The sequence below is a fragment of the Tachypleus tridentatus genome, chromosome 6 (genome assembly GCF_004210375.1).
Source record: "Tachypleus tridentatus isolate NWPU-2018 chromosome 6, ASM421037v1, whole genome shotgun sequence".
In the NCBI taxonomy this organism is placed as follows: Eukaryota; Metazoa; Arthropoda; class Merostomata; order Xiphosura; family Limulidae; genus Tachypleus; species Tachypleus tridentatus.
In genome coordinates this window covers 23,300,034-23,326,850 of record NC_134830.1, presented here as the reverse complement: position 1 = coordinate 23,326,850, position 26,817 = coordinate 23,300,034, and the positions used below count along the sequence as shown (strand labels likewise).

The 26,817-nt window shown below is 34.2% G+C and overlaps 1 protein-coding gene across 2 annotated transcripts in view; it reads left to right on the top strand.

The window, feature by feature from the left end:
- LOC143252093 (homeobox protein Meis1-like) overlaps positions 1-23,146 on the top strand; it is a 215,083-nt gene extending 191,937 nt beyond the window's left edge. For both annotated transcript variants that reach the window (XM_076503713.1, XM_076503712.1), the window contains 3 exons: positions 12,450-12,508; positions 17,152-17,250; positions 20,941-23,146. In XM_076503713.1, coding sequence (XP_076359828.1) covers positions 12,450-12,508; positions 17,152-17,250; positions 20,941-21,179 — 397 coding nt within the window. In that variant the 3' untranslated portion in view covers positions 21,180-23,146. The remainder of the gene's footprint in view (positions 1-12,449; positions 12,509-17,151; positions 17,251-20,940) is intronic.
- Positions 23,147-26,817: the final 3,671 nt, after the last annotated feature.

Below are 26,817 nucleotides of genomic sequence, written 5' to 3'. Positions count from 1 at the left end.
ACGAGGCATGAATAATGCATGAAACTGAAAGATGAATCTATAAAAGCTTAAAAATACCGTTGGTAAGTTCTACCTCTTGAATGGTGTGTAATTCTTACATGTCAGTCATCATTTCCTCGGATGGCACAATTATTCAAAGATGGGGGTGGTGGGTGGTTGTAGATTCAACGTAAAACTAGAATGAAAAAATATGAAGAGAGTAATAGTTTTAGAGAACTAGATATAAGTCTCATGTTGGATGGCAAGAAACTATTTTATTTTTAAATAGTTGAAATATGATTATACTACTTTGCTACTGCACGAAGTTTAATGAGGCAGTCATTGAATAGTTGAAGTTTAGTTCAGAGAATGATTAAATTGCAGGGTTGGATGTGAATGATTAAATTGCAGGGTTGGAAATGTATATGAATTCGTGGGATAAAAATATGTAGGGGTTTAGATTTCAGAATTTTGGTTAAAATTTCGAAACTCTTAAATCGTTTGTGTCACTCACTCTAGAACGTTTTATGTTTTTATATTTTCATTTCTTGATGGTTTTGAAAAGGGAGAATTCCGTATTCACACAAAGACACACGTCATATACAGGGTGACCCGTAAGTCCCTACCCATCCATATATCTTATGTATCCAGTGTATCTGTGTGCTGTCCCTCATTCTCGCTGCATAATATTATGCGACTCCATATTCTGTGAGACATTTTCCTCAACATAGCAGGGGTTACAGGGGTTATTGTTCGAAATGTCGCGGTAACAGCTGTCTTCAACTCATCATTAGTATTATAACGTTGTTTAGACACAATATATGGATGGGTAAGGACTTACGGGCCACCCTGTATATATTTGTGTGTTTGTGTGTGTATATTTTAGAGAACAGTCGAAAAATGAAAAGCGTCGCACATGTAGGACAAGTAACTAAGAGAGAAAGTACAATGGCAAAACATAGCCTAGCAATGAAGAATCTACACCAGTAGAACCAACAGAACGGTTAGGGTTAGGCCATATTTTTCTTTATTAGCCAGGTTTCTCATGCGAACTGAAAGTAGGATTAAAGATTACGAGTTTATAATTAGGAGGAGCTATAGGTGCTGAAGCCTATATCGTTCCAGACCCAAAGCTACCTCTCATTGGCTGCACTAGGTTGGTAGATGATTACTTCTAGTGAAGTAGAAAAATAAAAAAAGGGAAAAGTAAAATGTATGAAAAACAACAAAACAAAATAGTTTACTTAAACAGACTATAGGGATAATAAGTAAAACTTAACTTCTGAATCTGACAGGCCTCCATCCTTTACCTTTAAAGTTTGTATACCTTTATGAACATCGTAATGAAATCTAAGAAATTAAATTGTAATTTACTGTTCAATTTGAAATATTAATGTCACAGACTAATTTTCTTTTCTCTAATAATAATGTTTTCAGGAACCTCTATGTAATAAGGGCTAGTTACCATCTAGTAATTATTATGTAATTTGGAAAGTCCGAGATTAGAGCCATCATGTACAACTGAACTCGGTCTATACTTTCAGCGGTGGGGTCGTTATAATATGACGTTCAATCCCACTATTCGTTGGTAAAAGAGTAGGCCAAGAGTTAGCGATGGGTGGTAATGACTAGCTGCCTGCTCTTACACTGCAAAATTAGGGACGGCTAGCGCAGATAGCCTTCGAGTAGCTTTCCACGAAATTCAAAACAAACCAAACCAATATTTCTGAAGAATGTTATATCAAGTATCTATCTAGATATCTGTGTACGTTTGTCCTCCTAGCCAATCAGTGAAGTTAATTGAAAAGAGCAACCCTCTGTTTAAACTCTAGATTTATTGTTGGGGTCCAGACCCGATTCGTTAATTATTTAGGCATCAGTTAGTTTACGGATTCATGAACTTGTTCGTTATAAGGCCTTTAGAAATATGTGGTTGTTCGTTGCTAAATTCAAAGATACACAAAGGACTATCTATGATATGTCCACCATGGTTATCGAAATCCAATGGAAAGTGTGAATATGATTTGAGTCACACAAAAGTGTAAGAAAAAAACACTATGGAAATGAGGTTTATTAATTCTGCTGATATCCTCTGTGTAATATTTTTACACAGATTGCAGAAACAGATAAAAACGTAAAACTACTCTTTGTGATTCATTGTAAGGACCCCACCGTTAGCGAACAGTATATAAACAATGCGGTAATTTGAGAATTAAAATAAATATATATACCGACAGTTGTATCTAAAGAAAAGACAACATGGCTGTTTCTTTTTGGTTTTGGTGATACAGATTTTAAAGCTTCAGTTTGTTCAGCAATAATAGCAATTCTGACCAAGACTTTTATCATATTCTTACTTGATAAGAGACAAACTTTGAAGGACTGTTTACACAATGTTTATAAAGCAGCGCTCGTTTATTTTGTAAAATAAAAATACTTTTCTTTTTAAGAAATCCGAAAGTTAGTTCCAGAGGTGTTGGATATCTTCAGTTTCTTAGGTCCATATTAAACAGATAGGCCCTTTTGTTAGTCCTAATTACATTTCTATTTAACAATGCTGTTTTATCTCATCGTGTATCAGATTATTTTTAGTATGTTCTGATAACATAATTTACTTTAAATACCTTCTCTTACAAAACGTGTTTTACAGTTTGTCTCAACCCCAAGTGTCACGTGATCACGTTAAACTAAACTGTAGTGTTCATAGTTTACTGCAAGAAAAACAGAGGTTTAGAAGTAATAACAAGTCTGGGTACACACTACAAGAGAAAAGACAAACGGGCGGAGACGGGCGTGGCTGCGGCCATGTAGAACACAAAGTTCCGGTGTAACGAACACACAAGTAGCGGCCATCTCACTCTCCCTGCTTGTTGCGATCAATAGAAACGATTGGCAGAAATTTGCTAAGCGTAGTTCTGACAGGTAGAGGTAATCAGGTGGAGAGAAGCAGGTGGTGGGTAGTCATTGTTAGTACCAACCTTCAGGAAATTAAAGTCCATGTCCTCAGTTCGACGTCAGTCTGTACAGCTTGGTATGTGTGAAAAGGTTTAACAGTATATATGGAGATGTGTACACAGTCCTAACTATGTAGCAGTTAGGTCGATACATTTATTTTTATTTCTTTCGTGTATGTACGAAATCCAAGTTAAAGCTTCTCTTATTATAAACCAAAAAAAAAGGGGGAAATATATATGTAAAAACGGCTGGTATGGGTTGAGAAAATTTTTTGTGTTCGCTCGTTTACATAAAAAATTTTCTCAACCCAAACCAGCCGTTTTTACATATATATTTTTCTCTACAAGTGGGTTTTCTCGTCATCACAAAAGAGAAATGTTTAGCTTCGTCTATGTGTGCTGTTTGTAATTATCCCACACATTATATTGGTGGACTTTTTATGCAGAAATACTAAACCACTAAAGAGAAGTAATAATTACATAGACATGTGTAACAGTTACATCATTCCAGTGGATATCTGTTTTTGTACGATTGAATACCATCTGATACAGTCGTATGTGAAAGAGATATTTCTAGATGTTCGGCGTTCTCGTAAATAGTTCACACTAATAATTCCTGGCTTTATACGACACTGGAAAACAAGTTCTTTAACAGGGTGCTTAAGAGATATTTTTGTTCTTCTTTCTACAACTAATACACTATACAGTAGTTATAAAATAAGAGAAAACATCTAACAAATTCAATGATATAAAGTTTTGCAAATCGCACATTTGCATTTGCACATTTGATTTATGGAATTCGTAGAATAGACTTTTTGTACATTAAGTAGTTCTGTCGACACACGGAAAATATAAAATAAAAGGTACAGAGCCTTTGCTAATTACACACTTGTACACAGGTAAACCTACACTGTGATAATTACAAGATATTTGTGTTACAAGGCATTTTTCTTAAAGTTAGCAAATTCGTGACAGAAATTTTCTGAGGTCTGAAACCATCAAGCATTAGTTTAGAATGAGAATAACTTTATATATATATACTAGAAATAACTAAGCCTTCAGAAATCCCAGGTGGACACACAAAACTGCCATTACTTGTGCGTACCCGCGCCCTTGGGACTTAGGAGTAAAAAAATCAATACGCGAAACGGCAATTACTGATTGCAGACATCAGTCCAAAATTATGAAAAATAACCTGGTTTGTCCCTCGACTATAATAAGGCGAACCCAGTATCAACAAGGATGAGACGCTGCAGAGTTACTCTAACTGATTTTTCCTGTTTCCATGGTAACTTTAGGTCTGCGTACTGTGTGAAAGGGTTTGTTCCCGCATTAGGCAAGAACAAAGAAACATTGGAGACCAGAGACGGAATTACAGCCAACTATTTCTGTAAGTCAAAACAGACGTCGAAAATATTGTGAAGGAAAGAAGTTGACAACAACCCCCACGTGGTTGTGATGAACGTGTATGCAATTATAGGCATTTGCCAATCTTTATTATACGCGTGTGTGGCTGAATTATTTTCAGGCACAATGTACGTGTAATATGTTATGTAACATTACAAGATGCATCCCTAAACTGTAGAATGGAATAGAGATTGTGAAAAGCTAACGTATAATAAAAGAACTGTTTTTCAGTTATCACATCGATGTTTTTAGGACGACTGGTTTGGTTGGTTTCGTTTGTTTTGAATTTCGCGCAAAGCTACTTGAGGGATATTTGTGCTAGCCGTCCCTAATTTTGCAGTGTAAGATTAGAGGGAAGGCAGCTAGTCATCACCACCCACCGCCAACTCTTGAGCTACTCTTTTACCAACGAATAGTGAAATTGACCATCACATTATAATGATCCCACGGCTGAAAGGGCGAGCATGTTTAGTGTGACGGAGATTCGAAGTTAAGGCACTTGACTCGTAATCTGAAGGTTGCGGGTTCGAATCCCTATCACATCAAACATGCTCGCTCTCTGAGCTGTGGGGGCGTCATAATGTGACGATCAATCCACTATTCGTTCGTAAAAGAGTAGTCCAAAAGTTGGCGGTGGGTGGTGATAACTAACTGCCTTCCCTCTAGTGTTACACTGGTAAATTAGGGACGGCAAACGCAGATAGCCTTCGTGTAGCTTTGCTCGAAATTTGAAAAAAACGAATAAACGTACTTTCACCTTAATAAAGCTTCACTGATGTAGAAAAATAGATGGAAATCGTTGTAACAGAAATCACGATGTATATTCTGCTACGATATTAACGTGCTTGTGACGGCATTTTCAGCTGTTACCGTCATTAATAGATGAAAACGTATGACGCGTCATTAACGACACCTGCCGCCAACTTATAAACTAAATACTTTGACTGCTCTATGAAAGTTTCATTAGACGAAGAGTCTGACAGTTATATTTAACATCTGTGCTTTCTACTCTTCAAGTGAATTGACTAAGATGAAACTGACATTACGGACTGACAGCAATTGGCAAGACTAGAATATGTGGCCGTGCTGACTTGCCACGTGTAGTCACGTGCATGTCAGGTTAACTGTCCCGTTTTATTAACTGCACAGCCTCATATGGTAGCTGAGTGTCATTCTAAGTCCTCTGAATCTGTCATCGAGTTACTGTTGATGATTTATAAGGACAATCGTGTTGCTTTAATTGTAATGACAATCCAGGAATGTTCGCCTCGCTTCTCTATTATTAAAGATATTGTAGGATTTACTACAGTTTTGAAATCTTATCGATTTAACGCCTATTAAAGAATAAAATTAAAACCAGAAGAAAATGCATACAATATTTTTTAAAATCTTGCGTAAACAATATCATAATTCAATACATTCGACAGTATCTCCATAATTTGTTTCCTATTGTTATAATAACAATTTCTTTTATGGAAACGTTGAAGCAAAGCTAGCAATAAACCTACGTCTAACATAAATCTATTCTTAATGCAAGGAATTCACAAACAATTCTGCAGTTCTACTTTCTATTTGATAAATTCCTTAAGGTGAACACTTTACAAATATCGAAGGAAAATGTTATGTATGAACCAGACTGCTATTATTTGAATACCTCACTTTGAATTGTTGTTCATTTAAGAAACAGAACATTCATACTTATCTAATTTCCCATATTCTGACTTCACACCCCTATTGGCACAACGGTAAGTCTGTGGACTTACAACACCCCTAGTGGCACAACGGTAAGTCTGCGGACTTACAACACCCCTAGTGGCACAACGGTAAATCTGTGGACTTACAACACCCCTAGTGGCACAACGGTAAGTCTGTGGACTTACAACACCCCTCGTGGCACAACGGTAAGTCTGTGGACTTAAAGACCCTAGTGACACAACGGTAAGTCTGTGGACTTACAACACTGGATATCGATACCTGTGTCATTTGCTGCTGAGATTACGAAAATGTCCGTTTGTTTTCAATCTTAAGTGACAGTTTTGAGGGCTTTAAGTACTTAAAAAAAGATTACAATATTAAGAATCACAAAGTTTTCTGTAACTATACGGAATGAAAAGTGCAGTATTTATGATTTAAAGAATCCTCTTGTTCGGAGCACATTGCGTATTTCTTTCTCCCACTGTAGTGATACGGCGCTGACGAATTTTGCTCCTAGTGTTCTGTAGCTTGACGTGTTGTAGAAGGTAGTTCTAGATTGTTAAACATTTACCATACACAGTAACTTGCTAAACCAATAAAAATAAAAGACATTCACTTTCGTAAGATAAAACAGCTGGTCTTTAAAACTACATACACAAATATATACATATATTTTGGGTCACTCTGTACAGGCAATTTAAAGTGATCGTCAATACATTTAATACTGCGAGGCAGTTTTCAGACGACCAAACATTTTGAATGTCTGCAACCATTTGATTTTTTTCGAATGTTCCTGTTTTCTCTCGTTTGGTTGTCCCCAGCTAGTACAGCGGTAAGTCTACGGATTTACAACGCTAAAATCAGGGGGTCCGATTCCCCTCGGTGGACTCGGCAAATAGCCCGATGAGGCTTTGCTATAACAAAACACATACACACACACTCATTTGGTAAACATACATTTTCTACAGACGTGAAGCTACAGGCCGTCCGTGTTAAACATAAATGTACTTTTGTCACAGCTAAACATGCAAAAAACGTGAGAAAATCAATACTTCTTTTGTGTGAGGAAGAAACTGGGGAGAAGTTGATTTGTGAAACCGACTGGTGTACAGTCAGTCACCTACACATTAGTTATATAGTAGAACCCTTGTAATGTACCTGATTTGTGTTGTAAATACCACTTGTTACTAGAAAATTTTTACTTTTTCTTGTACCTGGGCAGAACGTGTTATTTCCCAATTGCTTATGCCTAAAGTAAATGGAAAAGACCTGTTTTTCTCTTCAAACTTTGCTTTTGTGACCTGGGAGTAGATAGCAAAATCATGATGGGAGACTATATTTGAGAGCTGATACGTGAAATTGATTTACGTTACAGTCTCAGATCTCGAAAAACTACTCACTTCTAAACATTTTTGTTCATTTTTGTATAACTTTAGTAAATCTTGATTCATATGTTGTTTTATTCAGACCTTATGTAAATTAAAATGTGCAAATTTGTCCGTTTTTACATAAAAAATAGGTTAATTTCATTATCCAAGTCACAAAAGCAAAGTTTGAAGGGAATAATGGCCATTTTCTGTACTTTTACAACATAAACAATCAGGAAATAACACATTGTATCCAGGAACAAAATTTGTGTTACATAGTGTAATCTGAAGTATTGAAACAGACAAATAACAACGAAACTTGTGTTTTTATCACGTTATTAGTTTTATTGATAATTTGAATTGTTTTATTTCTCCTACTGGATGTTTTATGTCACTGTTTTATTCATTTCTCTGGACCTGACGTGTCCTATTTTCCAGCACGTTGAGTTGTGGATGTAACGTGCTACAACATGCCACTGATCACTCTCCGTACCTTCAAGCTAAGGGGTATATAAATACGACATTCAGTTAAGAAAATCACTTTAGCCATAACGAGCTGCTGGCTGCTTGCCCTCCATCTGATCAGCGATTATAAATTAGGGATAATTATGTCTGACACTTTGCATAAGGCACCTTTCAGCTTGAAGATGCCAAAGACCAGTTGTCTTAATTAATACATACATTTCCTTTTCTTTGCTCATTATTTCGCCGTCTTGTTTTCATCTTTTGTTTTTGTCTTTTTCTAACTTAGCTGTTCCTATTTTCTCCCCGGTGGTAAAGCTGTGTGTCTGCTGATTTATAACACTAGATACCTGTAATGGGCAGAGCACAGATAGCCCTTTGTGTATCTTAGCCCTAGTGCTTAATTACAAACACACCAAATATTCTCTTTATATTGAAAGGTGTCTTAAAAATACTTATGTTTCTGTTTTCGTAATATTACTGTAGTAAGTTTGTTTGTTTGTTTTGAATTTCGCACAAAGCTACTCGAGGGCTATCTATGCTAGCCGTCCCTAATTTAGCAGTGTAAGACTAGAGGGAAGGCAGCTAGTCATCACCACCCACCGCCAACTCTTGGGCTTCTCTTTTACCAACGAATAGTGGGATTGACCATAACATTATAACGCCCTGTCGCGCCAAACATGCTCGCCCTTTCAGCCGTGGGGGCGTTATAATGTGACGGTGAATCCCACTATTCGTTGGTAAAAGAGTAGCCCAAGAGTTGGCGATGGATAGTGATGACTAGCTGCCTTCCCTCTAGTCTTACAGCGCTAAATTAGGAACGGCCAGCGCAGATAGCCCTCGAGTAGCTTTGCGCGAAATTCAAAAAACAAACAAAAACATAATGGGTATATACTCTCAAAACTTAAGATTGTATATTTATGCGTGTACATAAATTAAAAGCGTACTAAAAAACAAGAGACAGACAAATAAAAAAAATCGTTTCAAGAGAAGAAAACATTCATAAAATTTTTTGCAAGTGTGTGTCTCAAACGTCTACATTTATATGAAGTGAAGACAAAATAAGACAACATTTATTTACGTGGTGGTACTGTTTTCTAATGAGAGCCAATCTTTAGAACTCCAGTTTAAGATAAGAATACAAAGTAATTTGTATTTCGTTTATGAAAAAACAAACCTTGTTTTATCTAGTAACGGTAAGATGGTGGAAAGCCATTCATGTTAAGACTGTGATTTATTTAAGATTGGACGTGCTCCCTGTGGTGCCAGTGCAACCAGTAAAAAGTAGTTTCAGCCCTTCAGATTTGTTTCGGTTCTACAGCATGAATTTCTATCATAATTTCTTTTTTACTATATTGGCTCCAGGAGTTACTGTACCTCTCTGATTCGTTAACAAGTGAAACTGAAAAAAGAAACAAAGTGTAACATGATCTTACACGTTTTCAGTTTATCTCATTTGCCATCAGGGTAATTTATTGTTGTACTATTATAATTTATTGTTGTACCATTATAATGTATTGTTGTACTATTATAATTTATTGTTGTACCATTACAATGTATTCTTGTACTATTATAATTTATTGTTGTACCATTATAATGTATTGTTGTACAATTATAATGTATTATTGTACAATTATAATGTATTGTTGTACTATTATAATTTATTGTTGTACCATTACAATGTATTGTTGTACTATTATAATTTATTGTTGTACCATTACAATGTATTGTTGTACTATTATAATTTATTGTTGTACCATTATAATTTATTGTTGTACCATTATAATGTATTGTTGTACAATTATAATGTATTGTTGTACTATTATAATTTATTGCTATACTATTATTTCTTTTTTCAAAAGGATTCGAAGAAGAACGTTGTGTGTATGTTCGCACTAAATATTATGTTAATACAAAGACGTATCTATATTTACACAAATGAAGAATACAGTTTGCACACACTTAGCCCCTCAATGGCACAGCAGTACGTCTGCCGACTTACAACGTTAGAATCCGGGTTTCGAAGCCCGTAATTGTCAAAGCACACATTGTGGTGTTTTGTGTTTAACTTCAAACAAACAAAGCTGTTTAAAACTGTTGTACAGTAATTAGGGCGACCTAACTATCAATAATATTCTGTTTGCAGTTCAGTACATAGGTATAAAGATATATGTATATAGAGAGGCAGATATACAGATATACGAAAGTAAAACTTACGTAGCACATTTTAATTGGACAGATGAGTAAAATTTGTTTCCAAGAGAACTTGCTGAACCACAAATACTGTTAAACAAAAACAATGAACTTAAGTTCACGTATCTGCTTTCAACTGTTTTATCATCTATGTCTTGTCGTAATAGTAATATTATTCAGTATTTTAAAATAATTTTGGCACAGAAACTTCAACTATGTGAACATATTGTGCTGATATTTACTAATTGAAGTCTCAAAAATCATCTGTTAGTTTATATCAATCAAATATCTCAATTATTGTAGCTGTTACTCATAATTGGATCAGAGATAACTGAGGAAAAGAAAGGGTTTAGTTTGTTTTGAATTTCGCGCAAAGCTACACAAGGGCTATCTGTGCTAGCTGTCTCTAACTTTGCACTGTAAGACTAGAGGGAAGGCAGCTAGTTATCACCATCCACCGCCAACCCTTAGGCTACTCTTTTACCAACGAATAGTGGGATTGACCGTAACATTATAACGCCCCCACGGCTGAAAGGGCGAGCATGTTTGGTGCGACGGGGATTCGAACCCGCGACCCTCAGATTACGAGTCGAATGCCTTACATATTTGTGTTTCGTATGACGGAAAATACATGATAAATCATAATATGAAGATAATATTATTGCTTAACCCTCATGGATTGACTATAACATAATAAGAGTGTTAGACGACGATTGTATTGTTGTTTAATGGTCGCTACGTTTTATAATAATGGTACGAGCTTTTTTAAAACTATGAGGTCTGGATTGACCTCTGTATTTATAAGTAATTGTCATCGTTAATTGACAAAATGTGCAACACTGCCCTTTTTTTAGTACTGTTTCAATTAAAAACGATAGTAGTGTATTTTTTACAGATATATTACGTATGTGCAGAACGTATATTTTTCGTACTTATGTGCTTGTATAATTATAATGGTATTGGTTTTTATAAGTAGATTTAGTACTATTTTTCTTATATTGATTAATTAATCATTGTTCATAAATTTTTGCTGATTTTTAGAGTTTATTTCTTTTCGGTTAAATATATCAATTGGTTTGATCTCTGCGATACATTTTCATACGTTGATTATGTAAGGTTTGAGCTGAACTATTTCCATTTCGCACTGTTTGGTTTTGGTTTGGTTTGAATTTTTTGCAAAGCTACACGAGGGCTACCTGCGTTAAGTTAGAAGTGTAAGATTAAAGGGAAAGCAGCTAGTCATCACCACACACCGCCAACTTTTGGGCTGCTCTTTTACAAACGAATAGTGGGATTGACCGTCACATTATAACAACCCCACGGCTGAAAGGGCGAGCATGTTTGTTGCGACAGTGGATTCGAAACCGCGACCCTCGGATTACGAGTCGAGTGCCTTAACCATCCGGCCATGCCGGGCCTACATTTCTCACTGTAACGGTTGTAAAAATCGCTTCTTGTGGAATAATACAGTATTGTATTAATGGATGTTTATTATGACCACTTTCAAAGACATACTGTACCTTCTCAAATTGTATTTACAACAGCTTTTATGATAAATAACTCAAAATAATCAAAACTAGTATACGGCAAGTAATTTAAGTGAGAGTATATACTATTCAAAATAGTCTCTTTCAACTCTGTTATGAATGACCTCATGGCTTACTGCACGTGTTGTTTTGAGTGACAAATGTTGTATTGAATGTATTTTTGAATTGACAGTTGTTGTATTGAATCTATTTTTGAAGTAACAGTTGTTGTATTGAATGTACGTTGTCGTAAATTAGCATGCTGGACTGTATTTATGTTGTTCTGAATGGCATATGGCTTACCGAAGGCATGACATTGTCAGTTACATATCCTATACTGGATATATTCGTACGGGTCTCAGTTAGTGTATCATGTTTGAACTACAACACTAAAGCAGTGCACTGCAGAACTGAATATGAAGATTTTTAATAAAACTGCTGAAAATTTATAAACGGATACTTTAGTGCGTGGATAACGACCTTTGGTAATTGCGTTTTATGTGCACAGTGAAGTGACATGGGTTTAATCTTATTGACATAGAGTTTCATTTTAAATATGCACATCCAGTATCAACACATTTTTTTTAAATTATCGAAGAATAAACGGTAGTCAAAATTTTAAAATACCTTCTGGATCAACTCGTGAGAGTCCAGAATCACCCATGGTATCTCATACAATCTCTGTGTTTTTGTGATTATCTCGTTAACAAATTCGTAATTAACGTTACGTGCATTATAAAAATAACAAAGTGTGTAAGTTTGTGCATTATCAAAAAACAAAACGTAGTCAGTTTTAAGTAAGTTTCAGATATTTGTACAAGGAGTTTAAAAAACAATTGTTATTACTGGTTCTTAATTTATTATAGGTTTATCAATGCACGAAGACGTATTGTTCAACCAATGATCGATCAGTCAAACAGAGCAGGTGAGTATATTATCTTTGTAAGTTACAGATTTTTTGTTCACCGAAGTTACAATTGAACAGAGAATTTATGACGCACGGACCTAATGAAGAAGGAGAGAGATCTATATAACACACACAATCAATAAAAAGTTGGATTGCTGTAGAATACGAAAGAATGAATTAAAGTCAATTCTGTACCATTATTGAAACAACTAAATTGCTTTAGATCACTGTATGATGATTTAAAAGTAGCCCCATAGAACTATGAGTGTGTTGTTATAAGAGGTACATGAAGAAATCTATATGAGTAAAAGAAAGTCTATAAAAGAATTTAACTCCGGGCTGGAGGAATCTCCATGTCATCTCACAATAGAACCAGTAAAGAGTTTTTTTTTTAAGTTTTAGAAAATAAAACATTATTATTGTTGCTAAAGAGAATAGATTTGATTTCGAGGAAAGTGTTGTTTTTTTCCATCATGCCCCACGTTATTGAAAACTTGGACAACAATGAAATACTAATTAAGTGTGTCAAATGTACGCATAGCTCCATGGACAGAGCATACTTCATGCGGTGGGCATGAAATCACTTAGACAACAATGAAATACTGATAGGGAAGAACTCACTTAGACAACAATGAAATACCGACAGGGAAGAACTCACTTAGACAACAATGAAATACTGATAGGGAAGAACTCACTTAGACAACAATGAAATACCGACAGGGAAGAACTCACTTAGACAACAATGAAATACTGATAGGGAAGAACTCACTTAGACAACAATGAAATACCGACAGGGAAGAACTCACTTAGACAACAATGAAATACTGATAGGGAAGAACTCACTTAGACAGGGAAGAACTCACTTAGACAACAATGAAATACTGATAGGGAAGAACTCACTTAGACAACAATGAAATACTGACAGGGAAGAACTCACTTAGACAACAATGAAATACTGATAGGGAAGAACTCACTTAGACAACAATGAAATACTGACAGGGAAGAACTCACTTAGACAACAATGAAATACTGATAGGGAAGAACTCACTTAGACAACAATGAAATACTGACAGGGAAGAACTCACTTAGACAACAATGAAATACTGATAGGGAAGAACTCACTTAGACAACAATGAAATACTGACAGGGAAGAACTCACTTAGACAACAATGAAATACTGATAGGGAAGAACTCACTTAGACAACAATGAAATACCGACAGGGAAGAACTCACTTAGACAACAATGAAATACTGATAGGGAAGAACTCACTTAGACAACAATGAAATACTGACAGGGAAGAACTCACTTAGACAACAATGAAATACTGATAGGGAAGAACTCACTTAGACAACAATGAAATACTGACAGGGAAGAACATACATCTTTCAGTGGAAGTTTGATTCCTTAATGTCTACTCATCAGATTTACCTTCCCATGCAACAAACTTGCCTCTGTATGATATAAAAATGCATAATTAATCCCATTAATAGACATTGTATTTTTCGAACAAAATTCTTATGAGGATTCTAGTTTTAGTGTTTTTATTTCCCTACATCAGATAGGCTGCATTGATTAGCTGGTTCGTTGTTTAGAATGCTGATATGAAATGAAAATAAAACGCAATTTTAACACATATACTGAAGGGACTATTAGAATGTGGTAAAGTTTGCAAAACCCATTCAGCAATTTATATTCGACTTTTTTTTTTTAAATTCGTGAGCTATTGACAAATTGACAATGGTATTTATTTTGAAAAGGATCCACAATATTTGATTGTTGTATGAATTTCTATTTAGAGTTTCAATGTATGTCGGCTACTTTAAACTAGTCGAAGATGCGTAAATCACATTTGTATTAGAAGCTAATTTAACAGTTCCATTGTTAATATTCAAAAGTTTTGAATTGTGATGTTCGTTTGTAATTACGCTAAGGTACTTATATGTTTATTTATATAACTTTACAATAAAAGAAAAAAGACGAGTTGAATTATATAAATGATGACCAACGTTGTTTCTTACTTAAGTAATGCCGAAAAAATGAGTAAATCGTTACACTTATCATGAGGAAAATGGACCATTTATATTACCGTAACAAATCCAAAAACATGGACAATCAAACGTATGGTACTGGCTTGCTGGTACATTTAGTGAGCCTGTGCAAAGAATGGTAAGTGTAGTGAGAACGTCTATAGAATGCTCTAGTTGTATAGAGTCGTGATTTCTGTTCAGTCAAGGTTACTAAGTATATAAAAATATACATTTATCACCATTTTGTCAACTGTTTGGGTGATGCAAATAAGTAGATGGATAGAATTAAATAATTTTAAAAAATAACCACTAAATAAACTTAAAAACAACAACTAAAAACAGTTAAAATAATGCGACATTAGATTATTGATGCTCTGTTAAAAATTCGATAGTTTGCTAGATATTTCATATGCTTACCTCAATAGAAGGTCGTTATGTGTGAATAAATTAAAGTAAAATAAATGAAAAGCTAATTTTTCATACAAAATTCGTGGAAGTTTTCTAGTGTTACAGTATTTATGAGAAGCGCATTTAGTCGCTAAGTGAAGAACGTGTTACGTTATAACTGACTGACCGTTCTGCACCAAACGTTATTTACTTCATTAATATAAGACGAGTGAACTGACTGACCGTTCTGTACACACAGTTCTGCATTAAATGTTATTTACTTCCTTAATATAAGACGAGTGCGTTATTTATAAAGAATTTTTAAATTTCGTATTATTTTTTGTTTGTTTGGTCTTCTCTCTAGACAGCTAAGAATCAATTTTAGAGAAAAAAATTCTTAGCTATTAATTTTGAGAAAAAGAGCGTAAATATGGAAGAGTTGTTAATATTTCTTACTAAAATTGACACTAAAGTAATACTTTTGATGTAGTGTTAGTTTGGTTTTGCTAAGTACTCTTAAAAGGAAGGAAACTGAGAGAAAGATTGGTCTACAAGGACACACAGCCACTCTCGCCTGTTACACAATCTCTCATTAAAAGGGCAATCCATCATTCAAGTGTCCAAACACACATTTTAAGAAAGTCGTTGCTAAAAGCTAACCACTATCACAGCAAAGAGAACTCCAGCACAAGCCTTCTTTGTATAAAGTCTTCCCGCTTTCTGTTGGAATATTTATCAAAAATTGGCAGCTAGTGATTGATGTTATTTCAATGTGTTTACTTACGCTTGCCGAAAAGAAAAAAACACAACCAGTTTATATCATATTATCCAAACAAACAGACACATATATATATATACACATGAAAAATTAATTTTCTGTCTGTGCATTCATTAGAACACAGAAAGGGAATGGTATTAATCATTAAAGTCAAATCATTTCGAATTTTCAGTTAACATTCTTAATGACATAGAAACGGATCAAACAATTTTCAGTTAACATTCTTTATGACATAGAAACGGATTAAACAATTTTCAGTTAACATTCTTAATGACATAGAAATGGATTAAACAAATTTCAGTTAACATTCTTAATGACATAGAAATGGATTAAACAAATTTCAGTTAACATTCTTAATGACATAGAAATACATTAAACAAATTTCAGTTAACATTCTTAATGACATAGAAATGGATTAAACAAATTTCAGTTAACATTCTTAATGACATAGAAATAGGTTAAACAAATTTCAGTTAACATTCTTAATGACATAGAAATGGATTAAACAAATTTCAGTTAACATTCTCAATGACATAGAAATAGATTAAACAAATTTCAGTTAACATTCTTAATGACATAGAAATGGATTAAACAAATTTCAGTTAACATTCTTAATGACATAGAAATGGATTAAACAAATTTCAGTTAACATTCTTAATGACAGAAATGGATTAAACAAATTTCAGTTAACATTCTTAATGACATAGAAATGGATTAAACAAATTTCAGTTAACATTCTTAATGGCATAGAAATGGATTAAATAAGCTGGTCTGTATTTCATAAGGTATTTGTTTTGTTTCTCTCCCTGTGTGGCCCATTTCTAGCCAAGAAGTAAAAACCTGATGGCTCGTAGACTGAATAAATTTGATCTGTCTGAATCACATACAACTGTAATAATCAAACGTTGTTCTCTAACAGGAGGTTTCTTAATAAAATATAATTTTCATGTTTACTTCCATGTTTTATATCCAATTGAATATCTTTTTTCTTCCTGTTATCGGGTCCTCCTGTAGAATAAATACGCCCTTTGATAAATGGTGACTCTAAATAGATCCTATGAATGCGTCGATAGGTGTTTGTTAGTTTTTCTGGTCACACTAAGATTAAACTAACGTAACACGAAACTAGTGGTCAGTGCCTATTTGAACACGTTGTTTCCTGAAAAATACTTTTTTCAAATAAAGCAAGTATTTATGCTAGTAAACAACGCGAGTCTCTTAAGCCTACAGAACTTAATATTTTTGATACGTTTGTTTTAGCTTTATAAGTCCTGTAACTTAACACTAAGACAGTTGTTCAGTTACATGCAATTTCAGGCTATCGTGAGAGAAATATTCAGAAGTCTTTCACAACGTCTTTGAAACTGTAGGATGTTGTTTGTCAGAGTAATGTACAATATGTAATCAAATATAGCAAAAAAACTTTAAACCTGATTACTTGATTCAATCATTTTTGTTTCATTTTCAGGTGGTACCATAGGGGCCGCCAGTGCTGCGTACAGCCCTGACGGAACAGGCATGGGATACATGATGGATGGAGGTCAGCAAATGCACCTTCGCCCGCCTGGTGCGCATATAACATATTTTTTTCTAGATGTAAATAACCATTACACAAAAGATGTGTAAAAATAAAGGAAAAAAAAACTGTTTCGAAACGAATAAAATATGAATAACGCAAAATATTTGTTAACGTAAATGAAAAGTAACATATTTATAACTCATAACAGAGATGTATTCTCAAGACGGTTGGCATGGGTGTTACAACTTTTAACATATTTATAACTCATAACAGAGATGTATTCTCAAGACGGTTGGTATTGGTATTAAAACTTTAACATATTTATAACTCATAACAGAGATGTATTCTCAAGACTGTTGGTATGGGTATTAAAACTTTAACATATTTATAACTCATAACAGAGATGTATTCTCAAGACGGTTGGTATTGGTATTAAAACTTTAACATATTTATAACTCATAACAAAGGTGTATTCTCAAGACGGTTGGTATGGGTGTTACAACTTTTAACATATTTTAAACATATTTTAACATATTTATAACTCATAACAGAGATGTATTCTCAAGACGGTTGGTATGGGTGTTAAAACTTTTGACATATTTATAACTCATAACAGAGATGTATTCTCAAGACGGTTGGCATGGGTGTTACAACTTTTAACATATTTATAACTCATAACAGAGATGTATTCTCAAGACGGTTGGTATGGGTGTTAAAACTTTAACATATTTATAACTCATAACAGAGATGTATTCTCAAGACTGTTGGTATGGGTATTAAAACTTTAACATATTTATAACTCATAACAGAGATGTATTCTCAAGACTATTGGTATGGGTATTAAAACTTTTGACATATTTATAACTCATAACAGAGATGTATTCTCAAGACTGTTGGTATGGGTATTAAAACTTTAACATATTTATAACTCATAACAGAGATGTATTCTCAAGACTGTTGGTATGGGTATTAAAACTTTAACATATTTATAACTCATAACAGAGATGTATTCTCAAGACGGTTGGTATGGGTATTAAAACTTTTGACATATTTATAACTCATAACAGAGATGTATTCTCAAGACGGTTGGTATGGGTGTTAAAACTTTTGACATATTTATAACTCATAACAGAGATGTATTCTCAAGACGGTTGGTATTGGTATTAAAACTTTAACATATTTATAACTCATAACAGAGATGTATTCTCAAGACGGTTGGTATGGGTGTTAAAACGTTTAACATATTTATAACTCATAACAGAGATGTATTCTCAAGACGGTTGGTATGGGTATTAAAACTTTAACATATTTATAACTCATAACAGAGATGTATTCTCAAGACTGTTGGTATGGGTATTAAAACTTTTGACATATTTATAACTCATAACAGAGATGTATTCTCAAGACGGTTGGTATGGGTGTTAAAACTTTAACATATTTATAACTCATAACAGAGATGTATTCTCAAGACTGTTGGTATGGGTATGAAAACTTTAACATATTTATAACTCATAACAGAGATGTATTCTCAAGACTGTTGGTATGGGTATTAAAACTTTAACATATTTATAACTCATAACAGAGATGTATTCTCAAGACTGTTGGTATGGGTATTAAAACTTTAACATATTTATAACTCATAACAGAGATGTATTCTCAAGATGGTTGGTATTGGTGTTAAAACTTTAACATATTTATAACTCATAACAAAGATGTATTCTCAAGACGGTTGGTATGGGTGTTACAACTTTTAACATATTTTTAACATATTTATAACTCATAACAGAGATGTATTCTCAAGACGGTTGGTATTGGTATTAAAACTTTAACATATTTATAACTCATAACAGAGATGTATTCTCAAGACTGTTGGTATGGGTATTAAAACTTTAACATATTTATAACTCATAACAGAGATGTATTCTCAAGACGGTTGGTATTGGTGTTAAAACTTTAACATATTTATAACTCATAACAAAGATGTATTCTCAAGACGGTTGGTATGGGTGTTACAACTTTTAACATATTTATAACTCATAACAGAGATGTATTCTCAAGACGGTTGGTATTGGTATGAAAACTTTAACATATTTATAACTCATAACAGAGATGTATTCTCAAGACTATTGGTATGGGTATTAAAACTTTAACATATTTATAACTCATAACAGAGATGTATTCTCAAGACGGTTGGTATGGGTGTTAAAACTTTTGACATATTTATAACTCATAACAGATATGTATTCTCAAGACGGTTGGCATGGGTGTTACAACTTTTAACATATTTATAACTCATAACAGAGATGTATTCTCAAGACTATTGGTATGGGTATTAAAACTTTAACATATTTATAACTCATAACAGAGATGTATTCTCAAGACGGTTGGTATTGGTATTAAAACTTTTAACATAATTATAACTCATAACAGAGATGTATTCTCAAGACAGAACACATACTTAATTTTTTCAATCACATTAACTCTATACATCCCAACATTAACTTCACATGTGAACAGGAAGAAAGCAATCAAATATCATTTCTTAACCTCAAAATTACAAGAACTGACACACAATTCAAAACAGAAATCCACCGAAAAATCACCCATACTGGACTATACATTCCTTGGGACTCAGCACATGAAACAAAACAAAAACTCAACATACTAAGAAACCAAATAAACACAGCCATAAAACTATGCTCACCAGATAAGATTAACGATGAATTAGACAAAATAAAACAATACTTCATCAACATCAGTAAGTTTCCTCCACAAACCGTAGAAAACATTATACGCACACACCTAGACAGAAAGCAAAATCATCTAACAAAAGTAAATATATCTCACGAATCAAAAAATCATGAAACCATATACTGCTGCATATCATATATCCCTGACATCAGCAGAAAAATAACCAATATTTAGCAAAAACTAGTAACAAAATATGACATTCCAGTTAATACCAAATTTATTCAAAAACCAGGCACAAAACTGAGGTCTATACCATGTAAAAACTACACTGACAAACACCACACCAACATTATTTATAAAATACAATGTGATAACTGCCACGACTTCTATATTGGAGAAACAAACCAGATTCAAAGAACATAAAAAGTCACCTTCACACGTTTTCGAACACTGCAAGTCAAATAAACAAACATAACCATAGAAAACACTCAAATACTAAATAAAGAAACAAACATAAACAAACGCAAAATTAAAGAAGCCTTACTTATACAACAACTTAAACCAATATAAAGGAACGCCTTTATACCTATATTAATATAATAAAATAAATAAAATTATATATTCAAACATCTAATACCGCCCTCTACATTTCGACACACAGTTACACAACCCCTTTCAAACATGTGGTCAGCTTCCGGTCAGTTACCTCTTTCTTTGTGAACCTGACGATGACCGAAGAAGGTCGAAACGTTGTTCGCTCTTTTATGTAAAATATTTTCTCAACCGAAACGAGCCGTTTCTGCATATAAATTTCTCAACAAGTGGGTTTCTCGACATCACTGATTAAAACTTTAATTAAAATAAAGCGCAGAACAACGTTTCGAACTTCTTACCTGAAGATGACCTAAGAATACATTGATAACTGAAATACTTTCTATCAAGATAGAGTCTGTGTTTAGAAGATAGCTAGTCTGAGTATGAAGTATATGTTGGTCGATAATGTTATTAAAATCGATAAATTCATCTTGGTATTCTCGTTGCTTATAGGTATGCAGAACCTGCCATGCTCCGAACCATCTATGGGAATGGGTCACATGGGAGGTATGGGAGGCTACTCTCAGATGTCCCAGCTCCGCTCTCCTGTTCATTCCCAGGCCATGCTACTTCCCGGTCATCCCCATGCCATGATGATGGCACACACTCCCATGGGTCATCCGGGTCTTCCGCCACAGGGGTCTCCATATGACGGATCAGGACAACATATAATGGATATACATGCCAGCTAAAGTAAAGATTTCCCAGAATTCTCTTTGTATAATCTAACAGTGTGTATGTGTGTGTGTGTGTGTTTAGCGCGTGCCTACTTTACACGTGTGACGTCATCCTGTGACTATAATGGTAGGCCAATTTGACAAAAGCAATAGCGTTTGTGGTAAAAGATAATTTAGCTCTGTCTGTTTGAGAACTGTTCTTTAAACAGATGTAACCAAAAACAATAGAATTTTAAAGTTCTCACACCTACTGGACAATCCAGACTCCAGGAATATTTGTGATTGGAATTGTTCTATGTACATTATGTGTTTACCTCAAGTCAGTGCTGAGTGCCAGAGTAAATGTTACTGTCACTTTGTGTAGAGAAACAAAGCGCAGTAGTAGTGCTGCACAAGTATGGTTCTGTTGGCAAATTACTGCTTTCACTCAAACAATAGTAATTTAATTGTAACACCACAGGGTACGTGTATTTTTAACAAGAGTATGTGAGAATGCATACCACACGTCATAGTGTCTACACCATTCGGTATTTACGTTACTTGTGTTCATAAGTTTGTCGTAAGAACAAATAATCTCGCAGTGATGATTTTGTCCTACAGTAGACACACACACGTAAGAAGTTATAAAAGAAAAGTTTATAACTGTATATGCTAGAACCATTCTACTATCGTGTCGTCACTTTTAATATATATTGGGTACAGCCTGTGGAAATAAGGGCTAAGGTGTAGTGATGCTGTATACATTGGTAAATGCATAGTTTTTAGTTCCTTATAAACTACTATGTTAATCTACGGATATTTCTATGTATGTCTATCTCTTTCTCTATCTCAATAACAATATAAACTATGGCGTTGTAATTAGGGTAATAAGGGTTTCATTGTTTGTGTCAGTTGCGCGGATGAATTTAGTCCATTGTGTGAATAAGCAGAATATGTGTTCAGTGCCATACTTTAATGTTGTTTTTTTTTTTCTAAAAAGGGAAAAAAAAAGTTTTCATTTGAACAAAATGTTAGATCCTTTCCAGTTCTGTGTTTTGGAGGTTTCTTAATAGATATAAATTAAACATAAGTTAACCGACAAAATAAATGTAATAATTGTGTAGTTCTACCTCCATGCAAGCTGTACTTTCCCAGTTACAAGTATAAAAAAAACCAAAGTACAATGGTCTTGTGAATAGGATGATGCGTCATTGTGCCCACATGCTGTAAACGGAAAAGTGTTTCAAAAAGTGAAATTTTACAGGCCAGTGAAATCAATAGCAAACCATATAAAGTAGAAAAAATACAAATAATGAAAGCGGCAGCGAGCTGTAAGCCCCGCAATCATGCCCTATTTTATTCCAAACCATTAATTTTGTTTTTTTTCTGAAATCCAGACGAACGGTCCCACCCTTATTGGTATTGCAGGGAAAGAAATTAAATGTAGTTCTTTAGTTTACTTTTTTAATTGTTTTATCAAAATCTATATTAATATTATATTCTTTGAATTAGGCTTAAAGTAATGTCGACAAATGAATAATACAATTTTGCTATTTTAGGGTTAATATTGATTGTAACTTATAAGTTATGGACCATCAAAAATGTGGTGGTAAACTTTGTAAGGTTTTTTTTTTGTTCTCAGGAAATCTCTAAGGGCAAATTTTTTCCAGTTATGGAAGTGATTAGGTTTTCAAAATCAAAAATAAAATATTATCTTGCTTTTGATTTCCTGCTATACTGTTTATTCTTTAATATTAATTGCTTTAGCAACAAAAGAAGAACGGAATTTCTTTTTAACGATACCAGATATGAATTATGAAATTGTCAATTTTGAAAGTGAGTAGGCTGACAATATATATCTATAAAGAAAACTTTGTTGTCCAGTAAAAGGACAATCAGGGAAACAGGTAAAGGAAGTAAAAGCTTGTATAAACTGTTGCTGTGGAATAATTGTCTATTATTATACTATGTAACTGTCGTTAATAAAGTGAATAATATCAGTATTTTTGTCTCATTTTCGTTTTTTGAATACTTGAAATAATGTGAAAGTACACATCACAGGTGCAGTAATTGAAATAATAAAATGTTAGGTTTATTTTAGAAATATAACGTGATGAATTTATTTAATAATTTCGGTTTTAAAGATTATTATTATTTTTTTACGATGAAACGCATACTTTCATACAAGTCTAGGCCCGGCATAGCCAGGTGGTTAAGGCACTCGACTCGTAATCTGAGGGTAGTGGGTTTGAATCCCGGTCGCATCAAACATGCTCGCCCTTTCAGCCGTGGGGGTGTCATAATGTGACGGTCCATCCCACTATTCATTGGTAAAAGAGTAGCCCAAGAATTGGCGGTGGGTGGTGATGACTACCTGCCTTTGCTCTAGTTTTACACTGCGAAATTAAGGACGGCTAACGCAGATACCCCTCGAGTAGCTCTGTGCGAAATTCAAAAATAAACAAACATACAAGTTTAGAGCACACAAAAGTATTTTTAAGCTTACAATGTGAGTACTCATATCGAAATGAGCTAAAAGCTCGTGTATTAAAAACTAAACGAAGAAATTAAAATAACGTGGTAATAGTCCAAGTACATTACTTAATACGAGCACATATATCGTTGTTTGTTTCGTTTTCTAATAAAAAGCTACACAATGGGTATTTGCCCTCTCAATATTAGTGTTGTAAGTCCGTGAACGTATCGGCGACCCAATGTGACACACAAAAATACCTATAATATAATGTTATCATACAAGTTATTTTTATTGGGCACTTACAATGCTTTAATGCACCTGGATTCTTCTTTAACACAAAAGCTATGAACAGGTTTGGTTTGATTTGTTTTGAATTTCGCCCAAAGCTACACGAGGGCTATCTACGCTAGCCGTCCCTAACTTAGCAGTGTAAAACTAGAGGGAAGACAGCTAGTCATCACCACCCACCGCCAACCCTTGGGCCACTCTTTTACCAACGAATAGTAGGATTGACCGTCACATTATAAAGCCCCATGGCAGAAGGGGGGGAGCATGTTTGGCGTGACGGGAACTATGGACAGGAAGATGATCATTTTTAACAGTGAGTTAATGATGTCAATTAACACAGATTTGTTGTAGTAAATAGATATGTCTATGGTTTTAATTAAAATTTAGATTAAAAGATAACGACAACTTAGCTGTGTTTTACGTCATAGACCAAACTTATCTTTTTATGCAGTCTGTTTTTTGCTTTACCAAAATTTCCTGCGTAAAGAAAAACAGAGTGCGCATAACAGTTAACATGATATTTGCGCACATTTATACCCAGTGCTAATTGAAGAAAAGAAAAAAATCATCAGAATATTTAGCACCAAAATTTAGGTAAGCCTATCTTTCTTTATTACGACATTTTCGGGGCTTGACCCCCGAAGTGGCCACAGAACACATAGCTAACTGTAATAGCTTTACACTGAAACAAATAAATGATTTATTGTATTAGACGTTACGATTGTTGGCTTTGATGACATAAATTACACAAAATACCAACATCACAATGTATAAGATTTTTCCCCATTTGTGTTTTTTATTTATTTAACATAATACCGACAAAAGCAACAAAAAAACTAAGCGTTAAAAAATACAAACGCCACTAGATTAATGATAACTACCAATCAGAACAAGCTTCTTAGCCAGAGAGAAAATAAACAAATCAATCTCTTAAGTAATAATTTATATTTTGTGTACGTTCTTAATTAAAATATCAGAATGCATATCTTAATCAGTTAGATACTTTCAATACTAACAATATTTTTGACCATACATTCAAGAAAAGGCTTAGGTTAACAATAAATCTATATAATTAAGCCAACAATGCAAACTGTTTTTATAATAAAGTATAAATATAAAACTAGATATACTAAACATTATTCTAACAATGTCGTTAATGAATGCAATAATAGGAATGGAAGTGAACTTCTATTTAAGTTAAAACACGTACAGGAAGGTAGTTGATAAAATATTAACAAATAAGACAAACTCCTAGTTCTATAATACGATAAAGAGACTTAACGATGAAAAATGGCAGACAGAATAACGCAGTTAAACATGATTTTTCAGTAGCAGAAAAGCTATAACTTATAAAGTCATGTATAATGTCGTTAGAACAATTACTGGAGGAAAATAAAAGAAACAAATAAGTCAAAACTGAAAGTAATATAAAACTACATTTTTCTTCATTCTACAAGATGTGAGTGAAATCACCATCGCGTGAGCATTAGCAGTATTGCAAGTAATATTATGTTATAGTAGTGCTATATAACAATTGTACAATGGGAAGTCGTGTTACAATGAATAATATGTCATAGTGTCACTTGAATCAGTAGTGCTGAGGGGAATACTAGTATTATACACATAAAAATCTATATATTACTCTAGTTTTGTGTAACAGTGGTCCTAAAACTTAAAGTGGTACTATGGGAGTATTATTACACAGATAATAGTAATCCTACATAACTTAGTAGCACTGTGTAACAGTAGTTTTATAGCTAATGGTAGAATAGCAGTACTACTATTTATCGTAATATTATATATATTATAGAAGTTCTGTGGGGAATTATGATGTTGCAGGTATTAATAATGGTATATTTCTGAAATTATTAATAGCGATGGGGAGAATAGTAGTACTGTATATCATAAAAGTACTCTGGAGCAGTAGTCTTGAATATAGTACCAGTACTATGGAGAATAGGGATTCTATATATCATATTAGCACTGTGTAACAATAGTCCTGGAGTTTATAGTCCTACTGCGGAGAATATTTTTGATTATGCTTAGTCTCATTGTTCTTATCACATACACATATTAATTGTTTGTTCGTTTGTTTTTGAATTTCGTGCAAAGCTACACAAGGACTATCTGCGCTAGCCGTCCCTAATTTAGCAGTGTAAGACCAGAGGGAAGGCAGCTAGTCATCACCACCCACTGCCAACTCTTGGGCTACTCTTTTTACCAACGAATAGTGAGGCTGATCGTCACGGCTGAAAGGGCAAGCATGTTTGTTGTGACGTAGATTCGAACCCGCGACCCTCAGATTACGATTCGAGTGCCTTAAACACCTGGCCATGTCGGGCCTACATATTAGTACAAATAAAAAAGTTTTCACAAAGTATAGTCAGCTTATTCATGAGATAATTCTTAATAACTACGAAAATACATTGATATATATATACTCTTCAAAAAAAGAAACGCAAAAGGCAAAATATGAGACAAATTGTTAACAAGTTTATTCCGGGTAGTTCTGTACGACATGTGTGAAACTTTGCACATTCACTGCTGAACATCCAAAGTCTGCAAAGGCGAAGTCCACGCTCACTAGTTGAAGTTTAACGTCAATAACGAGTATGCCCCCCGTGAGCATCAATAACTGCTTGGCATCTCCTGCCCATGGAAGCGATGAGATGACGAATCACATCCTGTGGAATGGCTGTCCACTCAACCTGCAAAGCTGCTGCAAGCTGAGGTAGAGTCTGCGGTTGAGGTTGTCGCCGTCGGTCCAACTCGTCCCAAAGATGTTCGATGGGGTTTAAATCTGGTGATCTGGAGGGCCAGGGAAGAACGTTGATGTTGTGGTGTCTCAAGAAGACTGTGGTGAGTCGGGATGTGTGAGGACGGGCGTTGTCATGTTGAAAAACGTCGTTG